Source organism: Saccopteryx bilineata, chromosome 6 (assembly GCF_036850765.1).
Source record: "Saccopteryx bilineata isolate mSacBil1 chromosome 6, mSacBil1_pri_phased_curated, whole genome shotgun sequence".
Classification (NCBI taxonomy): domain Eukaryota; kingdom Metazoa; phylum Chordata; class Mammalia; order Chiroptera; family Emballonuridae; genus Saccopteryx; species Saccopteryx bilineata.
The window spans coordinates 152,186,124-152,208,389 of NC_089495.1; the positions used below are offsets into that span (position 1 = coordinate 152,186,124).

At 39.5% G+C, this 22,266-nt stretch overlaps 1 protein-coding gene across 1 annotated transcript in view; it reads left to right on the top strand.

Annotated features, from left to right (window-relative positions):
* The window catches only part of ANKRD31 (ankyrin repeat domain 31), a 259,980-nt gene that overhangs the window by 23,015 nt on the left and 214,699 nt on the right, over window positions 1–22,266 (top strand). The window contains 1 exon segment of the mRNA XM_066237559.1: window positions 6,144–6,253. Within this exon segment, the coding sequence (XP_066093656.1) occupies window positions 6,144–6,253 (110 nt within the window).

The window sequence follows — 22,266 nt, forward strand, 5'->3', positions numbered from 1 at the left end:
TATCCAATTGTTCTAGTGTTTGGTTTAAGGCCAGTATTTATTTATTGATTTTCTGTTTAGAAGAATAATCTAGAGCCGTTAGCAGTGTATTGAGGTCACTGACTATGATTGTATTTTTTTTCGTGGTTTTTTTTTTTTTTTTGATCAGTTAGTAGGTGTCTTATATACTTTGGTGCTCCTTGGTTTGGTGCTTATATATTAAGAAGTGTTATGTTTTCTTGATTCAATGTCCCCTTTATCATTATAAAATGATTATCATTGTCTCTGATTATCTTTAATGTCTTGTAGATAACATTGTTAGATATGAGTATGGCAACACCTGTTTTTCTTTGGATGTTATTTGCTTGGAGAATCGTTTTCCAACCTTTCACTTTTAATTTGTTTTTATCCTAGTAGCTTAGATGTGTTTCTTGTAGGCAGCATACAATTGGGTTTTCTTTTTTAATCCATTCTGCTACTCTGTGTCTTTTTACTGGTGAGTTCAATCCATTTACATTTAATGTAATTATTTATACTTGAGAATGGTTTCCTATTGCCATTTTATATATTGCTTTCTGATAGCTGTATTTTGTTTGGTTCTTTTTTCTGTCATTTTTTTTGTTTGGTTGTATCCATACTTCTTTCTTTGTTTCTTTCTTTCTTTTTTTTTTTTAGCCATGTGTTTCTGTAGTGGTTTTTTCAGGGTGGTTACCATTAGGTAATAAAAAGGATATATATCATATTCGTTGTAGTACATTATCTCATGAGTGCTTCTCCACATCTTCTCTTGCTACTGTTAATCTTTGTCCTCTCCCCCTTTTTGTTTTTGTTGTTACAGATTAATCTTGTTTTTATTGTGATCTTGTTGGAGCTTTTACTTGTAATTTTGTTTTGTTTTGTTCTTTGTATCTTGTCTGATAACTTCCTTTGGTATTTCCTGAATTGGGAGTTTTCTGGTGATAAATTTTCTCATCTTTTCTATATCTGTGAATCTTTTTATTTCCCCTTCCTATTTGAAGTATAGCTTTGATGAATATAGTATTCTTGGCTAAAAGTTTCTCTCTTTCAGTACTTTAAATATTGGGGTCCACTCTCTTCTGGCTTGTAGAGTTTCTGCTGAGAAATCTGATGATAGCCTAATGGGCCTTTCTTTATTTGTTGTATTCTTCTTTTCTTGGCTGCCTTGAGACTTTTTTCTTTGTCATTGGTTTGTGCCAATTTCATTATGATGTGTCTCGGAGGAAGTCTGTTTGGGTTAAGGTATCTCGGTGTTCTGTTTGCTTCTTGGATTTGAGGCTCTAATTCTTTCTATGGGCTTGGGAAGTTCTCGTCTATTATTTGTTCGAATATGTTCCCCATTCCATTTTCTCTCTTTTTCCTTTTTGATATACCCATTATTCTTATATTGCTCTTTCTGATGGAGTCAGACAATTCCTGTAGGACTTTCTCATTTTTTTAAATTTGTGAGTCTTTCTCCTCTTCTCTCTGTAATATCTCTAGTTGCCTGTCTTCTATGTTACTAATTCTCTCCTCTATCTGGCCTGTTCTACTTGCTAAACTTGTTACCTCATTTTTCACTTCATTTATTGAGTTTTTCATCTCTGTTTGATTTCTTTTTATAGTTTCAGTTTCCTTGGTGATGTATTCTTTATTTCATTGAATTGTTTTTTTAGCTCCTTATATTGCCTTTTTGTACTTTCTTGTATTTCCCTGAGTATTTTTAGGACTTCAGTTTTTAATTCTCTGTTCTAAGGTTTCCAAGTAATTGAAAATTTTTTTTAGAGATTTTTCATCATCTAACTGAGTTACATATCTGTCTTTTGTATATATAATATTTGATTTCTTTTTTCTTAATGGCATTTGAGAGTGGTATTGTTAATAACACTAATAAGAGATAATTAAAAAAATTGAAATGATACAGTGAAAAAGTGAAAGTTCTATTATGATAAGTGCAACAAAAACTATAGAGATTGGGGAGTGAGAACTGAGGGAAAATGTCAAAGAGATAAAAATGAAGTAAAGAACACGAAAAATGCCACAAAGAAAAATATGAATCCAAAATAAAATAATTTCATAAATGACATTCAAATGAGAGAAAAAGAAATAGAAATAAAGTGAAAAGAAGAAAAGAAAAAAGTTAAGGTTTTTGAAATGTAACCCTCATAAAAAAAATACAAGAATGGAAAATGTAACTATGGATAATGAAGTTTAAAAGGAAAAGGAAAGAATAAAACAGAAGGAAGTTAAAATGACCAATGTGGAAAAAATGAAAAAGAAGTTATAAGAAAATATAATTTTTCTTGGTTTGGAGAGGTAGTTGTTTTTGTTTTTTTTTTTTTAACAGGTGGCACTGTACTACAGGTTTTGTCTCTGTGGGGCTCTTGAGTGGAGATTTGCAGTTGTGTCGCCATGGCAATGACATAGGCTGGGCCTCATTCCCATTGATAGGCAGCGTTTGTTAGGCTTGGAGGCTCCGACAATTCGAGACTCATTTAGTTTTCCAGGGGCCTCTCCCCACGTCTGTTCCTTCTGAGCTAGCGGCCTGCGGACTGAGCTGTGAGGTTTGCCCCAGCCACTGATTGCAGTGCAAGAGGCTCTAAGAGCAGCCAGGTCCTTCCTACAGCACCATTCAAAGCACAATTCTGTGTAAGGCTGTGCCAACCAGAGCTACCAGCAAAAGCAGGCTGGGCTGGGAGCCGATTGCTTTTTAGGTGCCTTTCTAAGTGCCAGTAGACAAGTCTAGCACGTCTCAATCTGCCATGGCTGGAAGCCGATTGCAGATCAGGTGTCTTTCTAAGGGCCCCACCATGTCTAGTACTTCTCAGCATTCCATAGGTCTAATCTCCACAGGCTTTTTTCCCTTGTGCCCTGTTTGGTAGCCCGCAGCAAGCCACATGCACGCCCAGCTCCCATGACTTCCTCAGTGTACAGGGAGGTCTGCTCCTGCCCACTTAGGTACACAATGCCTGTGATCTCAGTCAGAGCTAGGAATGCAGGAAAGCTCATTAAGACCTGTATCGGCTCACAGAGGCGCCCCACCCGGACAGGTCCAGGTCTAGGGACCCCGTCCCTTGCACACTTCCCATGCTGTTGGTCGGGGAGCAGGGACCACACAGAAATGCTGGCTACAGCTCAGGCAGAAGTTCACTGCTGACAATCTTGGGCCTAGCCCTTCTGCCTGCAAATGCTTGTGCCCATGCCAGAAGCGCCAGGTGGAGCCACTTGCACACCACCTGTGATCACGAACCTGGGAGTGCACAAAGCCGCACTGGCACCGGCCCCCATTGGCAACCCACACTGGCAACCTCTGTCAAAGCCTGCTACCTATGCTAGCCCCTTCTCCGCAATCTCAGGCTGAGTTGGCGCGCTCTCTCCTCTGATCATCCATCCTATCCCAGCTTCTTCCCTCTACCCCAGATCCTCCGTTTCTCTGGGTTCCAAGTGAAAGCTACCCTTCCTCAGATCAGTGAGGAAAGCAGAATACTCTGTTCTCCATCTCATTACCTTTAGAGTGGATTATATATTCAGCCACCTTTCCCTCAATCATACCTTTGTCTGGTGTGTGTATATTTCACATGCTTCTGATATTTTTTCCCTGTCTTTAGTTGTCCAATTTGTTGAAATTTGAGGGGGATATATTGGGAGCAACCCTCATGGCGCGCCATTTCTCTGACGTCACTCAAATATGAATATTCTTATGCTTACAACTTTGTCTACTTTTTTTTATTATCTCTTTAGAATACAAAACCAGCTAAAATCAGTTTTTTTTAAAAGAATATATTCTGATTTTAAAGGATCAGCCATGTCAGATCTTGACATATTGCTCTCTAAAAAAAGATGGCTTTTCCCCGCTAGATCCAACAAAGAACATAGTCTCAGTCTATTCAAACCTGGTAAATAAAAAAGTATCTGATTATTTTAATTTGCATTTTTGAGAATATTTCAGCACATTTTAATATTGACCATTCATAGGATATTTTTTGGTGTGAATTACCATATGTCTCCTAGTCTCATTTTATTATTGATTTATAAGGATATTTTACCTATTAAAGGTAACAAAAATTTTGTCATATATATGTTGCAAATAGTTTTACCCAGTTTCCTATTTATGTTTTCATGTTATTCATGACACATTTTGTATTGCAGAAGTTTTTTTTTTTGTTTTGTTTTTTTCTGTGACAGGAGGTAGAGAAAAAGACAGAGAGAGGGACAGATAGAGACAGACAGACAGGAAGGGAGGATGAGAAACATTAATTCCTCGCTGTGGCTCCTTAGTCTGCTTATTTGTTCATTGACTGCCCTCACATGTACCTTGACTGGGGGGGTGACAGCAGAGCAAGTGACCCCTTTGGCCCCAACCAGTGACCTTGGGCTTCAAGGAAATGACCTTTGGGCTCAAGCCAGTGACCATGAGATCATGTCTGTGATCTCACACTCAAGCCAGCGACTCTGTGCTCAAGCTGGTGAGCCCACTCTCAAGCTGGATGAGCCCATGCTCAAGCTGGCGACCTCAGGTTTCGAACCTGGGTCCTCTGCATCCCAGTTCAATGCTCTATATCCACTGTGCCACCACCTTGTCAGGCTTAAGTTTTTATATGGTAAAATCTGTCAGTCTTTTAGGATTTATTAGTTTTTTCAAATTTAGAAATAGTTTACCTATCTCAAGACCATAAAAATACTTTCTTTTATCTTTATTTCTTCCATTTATTATATTTATAGCTTTTACAAATATTTTGTAAAATATTTTGGAATATGGGAAGGTAGTTCTTTAAATTTATTTTTTCAAATTGTTAACCTATTTTTCCAATATTACTTATTAAATAACTCATCTTAGTGCCACTGTTTAAAATACCATTATTAAAAATAAATAAAAATAAAAAATAGAATACTATTATTGTTGCCTGACTGGTGTTGGTGCAGTGGATAGGATATTGACCTGAATGCTGATGTCCCGGTTTTGAAACCCTGAGGTTGCCAACTTGAGTGTGAGATCATAAACTTGATCCCAAGGTCTCTGGCTTGAGCCCAAAGGTTGCTGCCTTGAAACCTAAGGTCACTGGCTTGAGCCCAAGATTGCTGGCTTGAGTGAGGATTCACTGGCTTGGGTTGAGCCCCCCCAGTCAAGGCACATATGAGAAGCAATCAATGAGCAAATAAAGTGAAGCAACTGAGTGTTGATGCTTCTCATTTCTCTCTTTCTCTTCCTTCCTTTCTCTCTCTCTCTTTCAAAAGAAAATAAATTAAAAAAATAAAATGCCATTATTGTTACATATTAAATTCCTCAATATATTCCTACTCTGTTTCCCACTTTTTTTTTCATTGATATTTTTGACTATTTCTACTTCTGTGCCATCATTAAATTATTTTACCAATCTTACTTTTAGTACATTTCTTTATCTGGTCAGGAAGATATTTCCTACACAAAGTAGCTGGCTACTGCATTCATCCTGAGCTTCTTTGGTACCAATAGCAAGCTCAGTGAAGTATGAGACAACCGACTAGGAACATATTTACCCTCTTCCATCTTTTGTTAATGGGATTTGCTTTGAGTTGTTTGGTTTTCAGGGATTCTGATGGAAGAGATCTATATTGTTACTTGTGAAGGAGCCCCTCCTTTTCCTATGTTAAGTGACAAGCTGTTTACTAATGTTTGATTTCCCTTTAATCAGCTTTCATCTTCTTATCTGTAGGGGGTATACTTCCTTTTTTACTACTGCTATTTCAGGTTTTAAAAATAATAATTTTGGGAATCCTTTTGTTAACTAGGAAGGGAAGAAAGTTAAAACATGGCCTCCATTTGCCATTTTGAAACAGAAATTCTGACTTTTCTTGAATTATATCCTAGTATGATGGATTTTTAAAAAGACCTAAAATGAATTTTTTTAAAAAAAGTTTTCTTTGTAGTAGAGTTTAAGTCTATGTGTAATTTTTTCTATATATATTTTCATCATTCATCTGAAAAAAATATTTCAGGTGTTATTTTATTTAATGTAGTATATATGTTTCTTCCTAATAAATTAAAAACTATAATGTACAAAGGTGACATTTAGGACATTTTAATTTATAAATGCTCTTTAATGTCACTTTTTACTATCTTTGCTTGGATCATTGTCAAGGCAGAGATATAAAACTTACAAATGACTTACGATTATATTTCATTCTAGGCACACTTTCTCCTGAGATTCAACTTAGGTTCAAGCTCAGAGAGGATTCACAGGAGCAAATAAGTAAGAAGAAGACAATGTCTGTTCTTAGTGAGGATGCATTCTTACAGGTGTGTAAGCATATTTATTAAATACATACTTATTAAAAATTAGAAATGCTACTTCAAAGTGGTAAACTACTAATGATTAATTCTTTGTCTATTATTTTGCTGCTTCTTATTTAGTGTTTCTCCTTTCTTAGCTAGTTGTTTCTTTGCTGTGATTTGTTGAAAGACAGTTGTTTTAAGAGGAGGTGTTAAAATATTTCCTTTTCCCGCTTTAGTTTTCCCTCTTGTAGAGATGTGAGAGGAACAGAATTTTTTTTTTTTAAATTAAGAGGTGGGAAGGCAGAGACAAACTCTTGCATGTACTCTTACCAGGATCCACTCCACAAGCCCCCTACTGGGTGATGTTCTGTCCATCTGGGGTGGCTGCCCTGTTGCTTGGCAGCTGAGCTATTTTTAGCACATTAGGCTGGGCCACTGAGCCATCTTCAACACCTAGAGCCAACTTGCTCAAACTGTTTGAGCCATGGCTGTGGGATGGGAAGAGAGAGAGAGAGAGAGAGGGAGGAGACTAAGAGAGAGAAGAGAGAGGGGTGGAGAAGCAGACGGCCACTTCTCCTGTGTGCCTTGACTGGGAATCGAACCCAGGATTTCTGCATGCCAGGCTGACGCTCTACTGCTGACCCAATTGGCCAGGGCCAGGAACAGAATGTTAAAATAGGTTAAATTAGGATATAATAATTACAGTTTTCATCTTCATTATATGTTAGAGCTCATCTTATATTTGTGAAGAAGATACTAGTCTGTGTGATATAATTTGGGGAATAGGCCACTAAAGGGCTTTTCTACTGTCATATGTATTTGTGAATGCATTTTTGTGCACACACTAATATACACTTTTTTAAATATAAATTTTATTAATTTTAATGGGGTGACATCAATAAATCAGGATACATATGTTCAAAGAAAACATATCCAGGTTATCTTGTCATTCAATTATGTTGCATACCCATCACTCCGAGTCAGATTGTCCTCCATCACCTTCTATCTAGTTTTCTTTGGGCCACTCCCCCTCCCCCTTCCCCTCTCCCTTCCTCTCCTCCCCACCCCCCTCCCCGGTAACCACCACATTCTTGTCCACGTCTCTTAGTCTTGTTTTTATGTCCCACCTATGTATGGAATCATGCAGTTCTTAGTTTTTTCTGATTTACTTATTTCACTCTGTATAATGTTATCAAGATTCAACCATTTTGTTGTAAATGATCCGATGTCATCATTTCTTATGGCTGAGTAGGATTCCATAGTGTATATGTGCCACATCTTCTTTATCCAGTCATCTATTGAAGGGCTTTTTGGTTGTTTCTATGTCCTGGCCACTGTGAACAATGCTGCAATGAACATGGGGCTGCATGTGCCTTTACGTATCAGTGTCTCTGAGTTTTGGGGATATATACCCAGTAGAGGGATTGCTGGGTCATAAGGAAGTTCTATTTTCAGTTTTTTGAGGAACCACCATACTTTCTTTCATAATGGTTGTACTACTTTACATTCCCACCAACAGTGATTGAGGGTTCCTTTTTCTCCACAGCCTCTCCAACATTTGCTATTACCTGTCTTGTTGATAACAGCTAATCTAACAGGTGTGAGGTGGTATCTCATTGTAGTTTTGATTTGCATTTCTCTAATAACTAATGAAGATGAGCATCTTTTCATATATCTGTTGGCCATTTATATATCTTCCTGAGAGAAGTGTCTGTTCATATCCTCTTCCCATTTTTTTATTGGATTGTTTGTTTGTTGTTGAGTTTTATGAGTTCTTTCTATATTTTGGATATTAGGCCCTTATCTGCGCTTTTGTTTGAAAATATCACTTCCTATTTAGTTGGCTGTCTGTTTATTTTGTTGTCAGTTTCTTTTGCTGAGCAAAAACTTCTTAGTCTGATGTAGTCCCATTCATTTATCCTTGCCTTCACTTCTCTAGCCTTTGGAGTCAAATTCATAAAATGCTCTTTAAAACCAAGGTCTGTGACTTTAGTACCTATGTTTTCTTCTATGTACTTTATTGTTTCAGGTCTTCTTTTTAGGTCTTTGATCCATTTTGAATTAATTTTAGTACAAGGGGACAAACTGTGGTCGAGTTTTATTCTTTTGCATGTGGCTTTCCAGTTTTCCCAGCACCATTTGTTGAAGAGGCTTTCTTTTCTCCATTGTGTGTTGTTGACACCTTTATCGAAAATTATTTGACCATATATATTATATGTGGTTTTATTTCTGGACTTTCTATTCTGTTCCATTGGTCTGAGTGTCTATTTTTCTGCCAATACCATGCTGTTTTGATTGTCGTGGCTCTATAATATAGTTTGAAGTTAGTATTTTAATGCCCCCAGCTTCATTCTTTTTTCTTAGGATTGCTTTGGCTATTTGGGGTTTTTTATACTTCCATATAAATCTGATGATTTTTTATTCCATTTCTTTACAAAATGTCATTGGAATTTTGATGGGAATTGCATTAAATTTGTATATTGCTTTGGGTAATATGGCCATGGTGATTATATTTATTCTCCCTATCCAGGAACAAGGAATATTTTTCCATCTCATTGTATCGTTTTAAATTTCCCTTAACAATGCTTTATAGTTTTCATTATATAGGTCCTTTATATTCTTTGTTATGTTTATTCCTAGGCATTTTATTTATTTTTTGTTGTAATTGTGAAGGGGATTATTTTTTAGTTTGTTTTTTAATGTTTCATTGTTGGCATATAGAAAGGCTATGGACTTTTGTATGTTAATTTTGTATCCTGCGACCTTACTGTATTGGTTTATTGTTTCTAGTAATCTTTTTGTGGAGTCTTTGGGTTTTCAATGTATCGGATCATATCATCTGCAAAAAGTGATACCTTTACTTCTTCTTTTCCGATATGGATGCCTTTTATTTCTTTATCTTGTCTGATTGCTCTGGCTAGAACTTTTTTTTTTTTAAATAATTTTATTTTTTTAATGGGGCGACATCAATAAATCAGGATACATATATTCAAAGATAACATGTCCAGGTTATCTTGTCGTTCAATTATGTTGCATGCCCATCATTCAAAGTCAGATTGTCCTCTGTCACCTTCTATCTAGTTTTCTTTGTGCCCCTCCCCTTCCCCCTTTTCCTCTCCTTCTCCCCCCTCCCCCCATAACCACCACACTCTTATCAATGTCTCTTAGTCTCACTTTTATGTCCCACCTACGTATGGAATAATGCAGTTCCTGGTTTTTTCTGATTTACTTATTTCGCTTCGTATAATGTTCTCAAGATTCTACCATTTTGCTGTAAATGATCCGATGTCATCATTTCTTATGGCTGAGTAGTATTCCATAGTGTATATGTGCCGCATCTTCTTTATCTAGTTATCTATTGATGGGCTTTTTGGTTGTGTCCATGTCCTGGCCACTGTGAACAATGCTGCAATGAACATGGGGCTGCATGTGTCTTTACATATCAATGTTTCTGAGTTTCTGGGGTATATACCCAGTAGAGGGATTGCTGGGTCATAAGGTAGTTCTATTTACTGGCTAGAACTTCTAGCACCACGTTAAGTAAGAGAGGAGAGAGTGGAAAACCCTGTCTTGTTCCTGATTTAAGGGGGAAAGTCCTCAGTTTTATGCCATTTAATATGATGTTAGCTGATGGTTTATCATATAGGCCATTATCATGTTGAGATATTTTCTTTCCATACCCATTTTGTTGAGTGTCTTAAACATAAAGTTGTGTTGTATTTTATCGAATGCCTTTTCTGCATCTATTGATAAGAGCGTGTGATTTTTGTTCTTTGTTTTGTTGATTTGGTATATTATGTTAAGCGTTTTACGTATGTTAAACCATCATTGAGATTCTGGCATGAAGCCCACTTGATCATGATGTATTATTTTTTTAATATGTTGTTGTATTCGATTTGCTAGTATTTTGTTTAGTATTTTAGCATCTGTATTCATTAGAGATATTGGTCTGTAGTTTTCTTTTTTTGTGCCGTCCTTGCCAGGTTTCAGTATAAGGGTTATGTTGGCCTCATAAAATGTGTTTGGAAGTATTGCTTCTTCAATTTTTTGGAAGATTTTGAGTAGAATAGGAACCAAGTCTTCTTTGAGTGTTTGATAGAATTCACTAGTATAGCTGTCTGGGCCTGGACTTTTATTTTTGGGGAGGTTTTTAATAGTTTTTTCTATTTCCTCCCTGCTAATTGGTCTGTTTCGGCTTTCTGATTCTTCATGACTCAGTCTAGGAAGGTTGTATTGTTGTAGGAATTTATCCATTTCTTCTAGATTGTTGAATTTGGTGGCATATAGTTTTTTGTAGTATTCTACAATAATTCTTTGTATATCTATGATGTCTGTGGTGATTTCTCCTTTTTCATTTTGGATTTTGTTTATATGAATCCTTTCTCTTTTTGCCTTGGTGACTCTTGCCAAGGGTTTGTCAATTCTGTTGATCTTTTCAAAGAACCAGCTCCTTGTTTTATTAATTTGTTCTATAATATTTCTGTTCTTTATTTCATTTATTTCTGCTCTGATTTTTACTATTTCCTTTCTTTGGCTGGTTTTGGGTTGTCTTTGTAATTCTTTTTCTAGTTCATTAAGGTGTGAAGTTAAGTGGTGTACTTGGCCTCTCTCTTGCTTGTTCATATAGGCCTGAAGTGATATGAACTTCCCTCTTATTACTGCTTTTGCTGCATCCCAGAAATTCTGATATGTCATATTGTCATTTTCATTTGTCTGTATATATCGTTTGATCTCTGTACTTATTTCTTCTTTGACTCTTTCATTTTTTAAAAGTATGTTGTTTAGTATCCACATTTTTGTTGGTTTTCCCCCCTCTTTTTTGCAGTTAAATTCTAGTTTCAAGGTTTTATGATCAGAAAATATGCTTGGTTCAATTTCAGTTATTTTGAATTTTCTGATGTTATTTTTGTGGTCCAACACATGGTCAATTCTTGAGAATGTTCCATGTACACTAGAGAAAAATGTATACTCTGTCGCTTTGGAATTTTTTTTTGGATTTTTCTGAAGCTGGAAATGGGGAGAGACAGACAGACTCCCACATGCGCCCGACTGGGATCCACCCGGCACGCCTACCAGGGGGCGATGCTCTGCCCACCAGGGGCCGATGCTCTGCCTCTCTGGGGCATCGCTCTGTTGCAACCAGAGCCACTCCAGCACCTGGGGCAGAGGCCAAGGAGCCATCCCCAGCGCCCGGGCCATCTTTGCTCCAGTGGAGCCTTGGCTGTGGGAGGGGAAGAGAGAGAGAGGAAGGAGAGGGGTCGGGGTGGAGAAGCAGATGGGCGCTTCTCCTGTGTGCCCTGGCCGGGAATCGAACCTGGGACTTCTGCATGCCAGGCCGACGCTCTACCACTGAGCCAACCGGCCAGGACCTATTATTTGTTTTTGTTTGGTTGTATTCCATACTTCTTTCCTCTGTTGCTAGCTTTTTTAAGTCATGTGCTTCTGTGGTGGTTTTTTCAAAGGTCGTTACCATTAAGTAATGAAAAGGGTACCTACCATGTTCATTGTAGTATACTATCTTATAAGTGCTTCTGCACTTGTTGTCCTTTGCTACTGTTAATCTCCATCTTCTCACCCTTTTTTTTTCTTATTGTCACAGTTTAAATTTGGTTTTATTTTGTTCTTGGGGGATCTTTTACTTGTGGTTTTGTTTTGTTTTGTTCTTTGTATCTGGTTGGAGAACCCCCTTTAGTATTTCCTGGAGTGGGGGCTTTCTGATGGTAAGTTCCCTCATCTTTTCTGTATCTGTGAATGTTTTTATTTCTCCTTCCTATTTGAAGGATAGCTTTGATGGGTATAGTATTCTTGGCTGAAAGTTCCTCTCTTTCTGTGTTTTAAATATTGGGGTCCACTCTCTTCTAGCTTGTAGCGTTTCTGCTGAGAAATCCGATGATAATCTAATAGGCCTTCTTTTATATGTGTTATTCTTCTTTTCCCTGGCTGCCTTGAGAATTTTTTTCTTTGTCATTGGTTTGTGCTAATTTCATTATGGTGTGTCTTGTAGGTTTGTTGGGGTTAAGAAAACTCAGTGTTTTGTTTGCTTCTTGAATTTGAGGCTTTAGTTCTTTCCACAGGCTTGGGAAGTTCTCATCTATTATTTTTTGAATATGTTCTTCATTCCATTTTCTCTCTCTTCTCCCTCTGATATACCTATTATTCTTATGTTAGTCTTGGAGTCACACAATTCCTGTAGGGCTTTCTCATTTTTTTATATTCTTAAGTCTCTCTCTTCTTCTCTCTGTTGTGCCTCAAGTTGCTTGTCTTCTATGTCACTAGCCCTACCTTCTATCTGGCCTGTTCTATTAGCTAAGCTTGTTACCTCGTTTTTCAGTTCATGAATTGAGTTTTTCATCTCTGTTTGATTTGTTTTTATAGTTTCAATTTCCTTGGTAATATATTCTTTGTGTTCATTGAGTTGTTTTCTGAGATCCTTAAGTTGCCTTTCTGTGTTTTCTTGTATAGCTCTGAGTATTTTTAGGATGTCTATTTGAAATTCTCTGTCATTTAGCTCCAGGGCTTCCAATATATTAAATTTTTCCTCCATAGATTTTTCCTCATCTCTCTGTGCTACATCTCTGTCTTTTGTATCCATGCTATTCAATTTCCTTTATTTTAATGGCATCTGAGGGTGGTTTTGTTGATAGCACTAATGAGAATTAATAAAGAATAAAAAGTAAAAAAAGAAAAAAATTTGAAAAAAAAAGAAAATTTATTATTATTTTTCTCCTCCTTGAGAAAACATCATGATATACTGTGAATTATATTATGCTAAATGGAACAACAACTACCTATAACAGAGGGTCTGAGTTGGGGAGAAGTGATAAAGGGGCAAAAAAGGAGGTAGGGTCCCACAAATTGCAAAAAGGAAAAAATGTGGGTCAAGAATAAAATGATTTGCTTGTAAGTGATGGTTGACTGAGAGATATAATGAAAGGGATAAGAGGGAAACAGGAAATAGAAGAAAAATACTATTGTATTAAGTGAGCAAAAACTAGATAGAGTGGAGAGCTGGGGTTGGGGGGAATGCTAATGAGTTAAAAAGTGAAGTAAAAAGCACCCAAAATGCCACAAAAAAGAAATTTGAGTCCCAAATAAAATAATTTGTTTGTGATTGAGGATTTAATGAGAGGAAAAGTAAAGGAGAAAAGAAGAAACTAATAGAGAGGAAGAAATAAGAAAAAAAAAAGAGATAGAGAGTTAAGGGTTTTGGAGTGAAACCCTCATAGAGAGAAAGGAAGAAGAAAAGAAAGAAAATGGGAAGTGTAACACTTATGGGTAGTGTAGTTCACGAAGAGGAAAGAATAAGACGACCAGAGAATAAAAGGACCAAGGTGGAAGAAAAAAATAATAAAGACAAGAAGATGAAAGAAACAAAAAAAAGTGGAAAAAGTTATAAAGTCTGTGGATTTTTCTTGATTTTGAGAGTTTATCTTCTTCCTTTTTCTTTCCTCTTCCTCTTCCTGGTCGGTGACTCTGTACCCCAGTCTCTGCCCCTGTGGCACACTTAGGTAGAGATTTGCAGTTGATAAGTCTCAATGGTGATGTTATATATTAGGCTTCAGTCTTGTTGGTAGTTGAGGTTTGTTAACATTTTCAGGGTCCGACAATGAGAGAGTTCGTTTTCCCGGAGCCTCTCTCCTCATCTCTCCTTCCTGAATTAGCAGCCTGATGATCCAGCTATGAGGTTGCCACTGCCTCTGCCTGGAGAGTAAGAGGCTCAAAGAGCTGACAAATCCCCACTCTATCCCCACTCAGCACAGGGCTCTGGGTAAGGCTTTGTCAGTTAGAGCCGCCAGCATAATTAGGCAGGGCTGGGAGCCAATTGCTCTCAAGTTGCCTTTCTATGAGCCTCCAGGCGTGTCCAGTATGCCTCAGCACTCTGTGGGACCACTCTCCCCAGGCTTTTTGCACTTTGTAACCTGTTTTAGCCAGGAAGAAGATGCCCTAGTTGCAGCCTGCAGAATAGGAGGTCTTAAACGCTGCCAAGTCCCTCTTTTTATTTATTTTATTTTTTTATTTATTTTTATTTTTTTATTTTTTATTTATTCATTTTAGAGAGGAGAGAGAGAGAGAGAGAGAGAGAGAGATGGGGGAGGAGCTGGAAGCATCAACTCCCACATGTGCCTTGACCAGGCAAACCCAGGGTTTCGAACCAGTGACCTCAGCATTTCCAGGTCGACGCTTTATCCACTGCGCCACCACAGGTCAGGCTTAAATTAATTTTAGAGAGAAGGCCAGTTCCCTCTTTTTAATGTATAGCCCTGAGTATGAAAGCTCTGCCAATCAGAGCCACTAGGTTAATCAGGTAGGCTCTATATGCATAGCAAGAGGCACTAAAAAATATCACGCTTCTTGTCTTATATCACTGAGTTGAGAGAGATCTTTTCAGTTAGAGCCATGTAGGTCAGTTGGGAGGTGAGCAGACTGTGGGTTAAGCTAATTTCAGCGATTGGATCTGCAGCACTCCCCATGTGCCGCTGTTCAGGGTGTAGGGACCACACCGAGACTCTGGTCACAGCCCACGCAAAGGCCTCTGACCCTGCCCCTCTGTCCAGGAACATGTGCGCCCACTCCTGGGGCACTAGGAGGAACCTCTCGCACACTCTCCGTGCTTGCAGACCAGTATATCGGGGCTAATAGCGGCTGCTGCTCGCCTGTCTTTGCTGGGGTCCAGCTGAGTCACCGCAAGCACACTCTTTCCTCGGCTTGGACGTCTGTGCCTCAGCCTGGCTCCCTCCACACCTTCAGCCCTCACTCTATCTCAGTTCCAAGTGAAAGCAGCCTTTGCTCGGGTTAGCGAGGAAGGTGGAGTGTTCCTTTCTCCGTCTTATTTCCTACAGGGTTGATTATATTTAGTCAGTTTTTCACTCGATCATACTTTTGTGTTCAGTTTGTGGGACTTCAAGACACTCCAAGGATAGATTTTTCTGTCACTGGTTGAAGAACTTGTTGAAATTTTGGGGAGTGTTATCAGTAGTTCTCCTCACGGCGCCATTTCTCTGAAGTCACTGACAACTTTTTATTTGTTTCTTTGTAATGTAATAACCTTGGCAAAAGGTAAGAGGTGATTTAATTATCACCTTGGCATAAATAAGTTAGCTAACCAGAGACACCTACAAAGTCTAAATGAATGAAAGGAAAGATACATTTTTATAGCAGAAATTGAGAGCAGTTTTAAAGAGTTGACTATGAGGATCTATTTAATATCGTACCTAGGAAAGTGTATTACTTGAATTGTCTCTGATTAATAGAAAATTTGAACATAAAATATTTTTCCTTCAAGCTGAAATGTCTATATTTAGTTTCTAATAATTTGCTTAAAAATCAATTTTGCAATTTCTGAGTTAAGGAAAAATAAATTTTCCCCATTAATTTCAGTAACTGTGAAGTGGGAAATAATATCTTTTTTAGTTTATTTCAGAAGAATTTCTGATGTGAATATTGCACCAGGCTCTAGATTATATGTCAGAACAGTGATTTGAGAGCTGATTCATTTGGGTAGCTTTTTAAAAATATAGACTCTCAGACCAGTACTTGGGTGGAACTTAGTTAGGAATCTCCACTTTTAGAAGTCTCCCATGTAATTTCTGATGATCAAGCAGCTTGGAACAGCTGTCTACAGGACAAGAGTTAAGGAATGTATCTTTTAAAGGTTGGACATCAGATAGTAAATCAGCCACCTGCTGGTTATGGGTTTGTTGTAAAATTAGGATAAGAAAGATAAATGGAGTACGTATTTGATATTTTTCCCTTTCTTTTCATCTTCATGTGAATTCATTTGTAGTAAAATAGATACCTCTTTTTTTTTTTTTTTTTTTTTTTTTTAATTTTTCTGAAGCTGGAAACAGGGAGAGACAGTCAGACAGACTCCCGCATGCGCCCGACCGGGATCCACCCGGCACGCCCACCAGGGGCGACGCTCTGCCCACCAGGGGGCGATGCTCTGCCCCTCCGGGGCGTCGCCATATTGCGACCAGAGCCACTCTAGCGCCTGAGGCAGAGGCCACAGAGCCATCCCCAGCGCCCGGGCCATCTTTGCTCCAATGGAGCCTCGGCTGCGGGAGGGGAAGAGAGAGACAGAGAGGAAGGCGCGGCGGAGGGGTGGAGAAGCAAATGGGTGCTTCTCCTATGTGCCCTGGCCGGGAATCGAACCCGGGTCCTCCGCACGCTAGGCCGACGCTCTACCGCTGAGCCAACCGGCCAGGGCCTAGATACCTCTTTTAGCTTACCCCTGCCCCTCTTTTTTTTCTTGTCTATAGTAAAAGTTAGACCACATAACCAAAGTGTTTAAATATCTGTAGCAAATTTTAATATTTCACTTAATATTATTTTTATTTATTTATTTATTTTTAATTTTTAAATTTTTTTTCTGTATTTTTCTGAAGCCAGAAATGGGGAGAGACAGTCAGACAGACTCCCGCATGCGCCCGACCAGGATCCACCCGGCACGCTCACCAGGGGGCGATGCTCTGCCCACCAGGAGGCGATGCTCTGACCCTCTGGGGCGTCACTCTGTTGCGACCAGAGCCACTCTAGCGCCTAGGGCAGAGGCCGAGGAGCCATCTCCAGCACCCGGGCCATCTTTGCTCCAGTGGAGCCTTGGCTGTGGGAGGGGAAGAGAGAGACAGAGAGGAAGGAGAGGGGGAGGGGTGGAGAAGCAGATGGGTGCTTCTCCTATGTGCCCTGGCTGGGAATCGAACCCGGGACTTCTGCACGCCAGGCCGACGCTCTACCACTGAGCCAACCAGCCAGGGCCACTTAATATTATTTTTAAATTGACACATATTGCTCTCATAACTTTTACTTTTATTCTATGCAAATAAACCTTTAATAATTTAACAATATGAGAGAAATTTATTTTATCAAATAAAGAACTGGAGAGACTAGAAGTGATGCTTTTTTAGAATTATTTTAAAGTAATAAACTATATTGCTTCATACCTTAACTTCGATTTCTTTTTTTCTTCCTAAGGCAGGCCATTAAACATTTTTGTAATACTGGCTTGGTGGTAACAAACTCCTTTAGCTGCTTCTTGTCAGGGAAGCTCTTAATTTCTTCTCCAATTTTTTTTTCTGTATTTTTCTGAAGTTGGGAATGGGGAGGCAGTCAGACAGACTCCCGCATGTGCCCGACCGGGATCCACCTGGCATGCCCACCAGGGGGCGATGCTCCACCTATCTGGGCCGTTGCTCTGTTGCAACCAGAGCCATTCTAGTGCCTGAGGCAGAGGTCACAGAGCCATCCTCAGCGCCCGGGCCAACTTTGCTCCAATGGAGCCTTGGCTGTGGGAGGGGAAGAGAGAGACAGAGAGGAAGGAGAGGGGGAGGGGTGGAGAAGCAGATGGGTGCTTCTCCTGTGTGCCCTGGCCGGGAATCAAATCCGGGACTCCTGCACGCCAGGCCGACGCTCTACCACTGAGCCAACTGGCCAGGGCCCCCTTGCTGCTTTTAAGATTCTCTCTTTATCTTTAAACTTTGCCATTTTAATTATGATGTGTCTTGTGGGTCTCTTTGTTTGCATCTTGTTTGAACTCTTTGCACTTCATGGACTTAACTGTCTTTTCCCTTCACCAGGTTAGGGAAGTTTTCAGTCATTATTTCTTCAAATAGGTTCTCAATCCCTTGCTCTCCCTCTTTTCCTTCTGGTACCCTTATGATGTGGATATTGTGCTTCATGTTGTCCTAAAGGTCCCTTAAACTGTTCTTATCTTTTAAAATTCTTCTCTTTTTTTCTGCTCTGATGGGTGTTATTTTTTTCTACCTTGCCTTCCAAATTACTAATTTGATCCTCTGCCTCATCCAACTTACTGTTTATGCCTTCCAGTGAATTCTTCAGGTCAAATATTGTACTCTTCATATTTGACAGGTCTTTTTTTTAAAAAAAAAAAATATTTTTATTTATTTATTTTAGAGGGCGGAGAGAGAGAGAGAGAGACAGAGAGAGAGAGAGAGAGAGAGAGAGAGAAGGGGGGAAGAGCAGGAAGCTTCAACTCCCATATATGCCTTGACCAGGCAAGGCCAGGGTTTTGAACCGGCAACCTCAGCATTCCAGGTCGACGCTTTATCCACTGCGCCACCATAGGTCAGGCTTGACAGGCCTTTTTTATGGTTTCTATGTCCTTCTTCATGCTGTTGAGCATCTTTATTACCATTACTTTTTTTTTTTTAATGGACAAAGGAAGTTTTTTTAAAAATTTTTTATTTTATTTATTCATTTTAGGAGAGAGAGAGGGAGAGAGAGAGAGAGAGAGAGAGAGAGGAGAAAGACAGGGGGGAGGAGCTGGAAGCATCAACTCCCATATGTGCCTTGACCAGGCAAGCCCAGGGTTTTGAACTGGCGACCTCAGCATTTCCAGGTCGATGCTTTATCCACTGCGCCACCACAGGTCAGGCTATTACCATTATTTTTAACTCTGTCTTTGATGAATTTATTGGTTGATTCCTGTATGTGCCCTGAGCAGGCATTGAACCCACACCTTGGCATATTGGGAGTACATTCTAACCAACTGAGCTACCTGTCCAGGGTCATAATTGAGTCTTGCTTGCTCTGAGCCCATTTGTGCCTGGGATTGACCCTCAGTCTAGCTGATTGTGAGGCTCAATCCACAGTAGGTGTGCAAGCTACCATGTAGGTGCTGACCACATGAAGCAGAATACGCCTCAGCGCAGTTTGGCGCCTGTCAATGTCTCCTGTTGTATATTCCACTTGTAAAGCCTATTGGATCCTGCTAAGATGTTGTCTGAGTCTGGCCACTGGGTATGTTGGTTCTGGGTCACTGGGGAGGGACTCTGGTTCAGGCCAATGTTGAGACTCTGGTTCAGGCCAATGTCAGCTTCTATTTGTGAATGGTCCTGGGCAACCTATTTGGTGCTATAGTGATCAACAGTTTGTGGATGCTTCTGTTGTGCCTGGGTGCATGTAGGAAAACCAAGCAATGCATCAGAGTCAGCTTTTACCAGCACCAGGCCTGAGGGCATGTCAGCAAATGTCTCAAGGCATCTGAGAGTCACCTCTGCCTGCCTCTGCTTGTCAGTTGCCTGTTAGACTTAGTCACTGAAAGAGCCTTTGGCAGTACTCTAGTAAATGAGATAGGATCACAGTGAATCACCAGGTAGGAGCAAGTGGTTGTCCTTTGATGGGTAGGTACTGGTCAGGCTTTTGTAAGGTGGGAGTGTGGCCCCCATCCCAGAGCTACTCAACTGAGTCCTGGATCTTGCCCCAACCTTGGTAATATAGAGCCACCAGGAGTTGGGCAAGTGGGGCCTCCAGAGCTTGGAGTGTAGATCTGCTAGAAGCCTGGAGGGCGGTTTTAGTGGATCTTTTATGAGGGGAAGCACCAGTCAGATTCACTTGAAAGTGGGAGGGAATGGCCCTGTCCCAAAGTCACTCCTCTCAGTCACTGACACCCCCTGAATCTGCCCAGATCTCTATGCTCTGGTCAAGGCAGCTGACTCCTCAGCAGGGCATATGTTCCATGGGGTGGGGCTACAGAGAGTCCAGAGGGTGGGGCTATTGCTCTTCCCCAGGGCTGATATCACATGGAGGGCAGTGCTCCACCCAAGAAAGATGGTGTCTGCAATATGGGAGAATGACTCAGCACAGGGATCCTAGTAGCTGTCCCTTCGTCTCTCTCCCCGGAATCACAAACTGCAGGCTCTCCTCATAGAACTCAAGTCTGCTCCACCCTCCCTTTGCAGGAGTCTAGGGTGAGTGGCTGTGAACAACATTTTGTGCATTGGCCCTTTCAGAGAGCACCTGTGTCTCTAGCATACTACTGCCTCTCTCTGGCGGACAAAAACACCATTGGTTTTCACAGCCAGATGTTATGTGGGCACGTCTTCTCGGGTCTGGTGCCCTGGACCAGGGAGTCCAGTTCTCAGATGGAAAGTCCCCCACATGCACAGCTGAGATAACCCTCTACAATCTCAGCCTTTACCCATAGGAGCAGGGCCAGTCCTTTTTGCATCTCCACCCTTCCTACCAGTCTCGATATCGCTTTTTCTGTAAATTATTGATTATAAGACTGCTCTTCAGCTAGTCTTCAACTGGTTATTCAGGATCAGTGTTCTGTAATTTAGTTGTAATTCCAGTTTGGTCCTGGGAGGAGGCGAGAATCACTTTCACCTACACCACCACCATCTTGGATCTTACTTTTAACTTCTGCTTTCTGAAATGTGAGACTCTTTATCTGAGAGGTGTGAATCCAGGTTGATTCTCACTTTTCTTCTCTATTCTTCAGCTTTCACCTTCTATTCTTATCCATATGTAAAGGTGAAATCAGTTAAAATAAATATTATTGAGAACCTCAAAGGAAATGAACAACTACTGGCTTGTTTGATGACCATGTAATGGAAGAAGGATTGGGATTAGCAAGACCAGAGCTCATGGGGATATTTATATGTATATATAGTACCTGTTTTATTAAATATCTAGCTTACATATGTGTATATGTTTTTGTGTGTATGTATCAGTCTTTTTAAGCCCCAGTAGGCAGGTAACATTATTTCTTACTAGCTACCTTTCTGAGGCATAAGTAGCTGGACCGCTCAAATGCAGGCTGATTTTTCAAAACTTAGGGAATGCTTTGACTGTACTATGATTATCACTAAGGCCATTGATGTTCTTTCTGAGACTCTCACTCATCCTGACATGCTTTACTTTTTTGGGTGCTTGAATTTCTCTCTTTGCCTAAAGTTGCAATTGCTTAGGAATTATTAAGGAAGAAATGGGATGGTAACAGGGCTGACTTAGCCAGAATAAAGACAGTTCTCATTCAGTGATTAAGTCACTTTGTGTTTTAGGTACTAGTGAGTGGGATATATATAAAATGACTCTTTCAACATTTAAGAACATTGAAGTGTAATACAAGGATGGTACCTTATGTCCAAATGAAACTCTTTAAAGGCAATCATGTGGATATTTGGAAATATTTTAAAAATTATATAGATAACTAATTTTGGGTGCCTTAGTCTGAGAGAAAGGTATTTTAAGCAAATATTATCAGTAATTCATCAAGGTAATGAAAATGCTTAATACCAGAAATGTGTATTCTCCTCTATTGAGTGTGAGGATAGTTAGTGTGAGATGTCAGATGCCTCATGGAAAGTCAGGGTTGGTCAGCCTGACACAGCCAGCCAGGATTCTACTCCATTCCTAGTAATCCATGATTCTGTTGAAGAGAACAATCTCAGACAGCAGAGGATTGGGTTTTGTTTTGTTTTTTGGTAAGGATATATAAGGTTATATAGATTTGTTCCTTTTCCAGATCCTCAAAATTAACACAACTCATTTTAAACTCCATTTTACCTCTCACACTTTACCCTCAACACATAAAACAAAACAAATACCTCTACAGTTTAGTGGCCTGGTCAAAATACCAGGGGTGCAGGGGCAGGAGAAAAATGGCAGTTACATGTATCAAAAGAATTGATAGCATTTTGAATTCCTTAAGAAAGAATTGATTGATGCATATCCTTGCGTTTTTTAACTAACAAGTGAGTAACTCCAGTTCCCATTATATTTAGATGCATTAGCTCTTGAGTGGTATTTCTGCCTATGGAGGAGAAAAAAAATCAGCTCTCAGTAGCAAATTTTCTTCTTCCTGGCTTTCTTTAGCATTTTCCTTATGTAGGTAATGTCAAGTGAATAATTAGCCTTCAACTGGAAAAGCCAGGGGTCCCATCATAAGATAAATAAAGTGCATGTTACAGATATATGAATGAATTGCTTTGTGTAGACTCAGACATATCTAGTAATATATAAGTACATCCTGTTTAATTAATCCTTGGGAGTTTCTAGGTTTATTTCTTGAAATTCCATCTTTTCTCTGGGCCTCTAAAAAGTCTGCTTGGGAAGTATGTGGAGCCAACGTTATAAACTTGGAGTAGATGCATTATCAATAAATAACATTAAACATTAATTGGAGAAGATTGAAGTTCTCAGAGTAATTGTATTTTCTTTGGCTGTTTCAGTGATCAAAAAATGCTTGGAAGTTTAAGCTAATGGCTTTATTTTTATGTTTTTTTTTAATTTTTAAT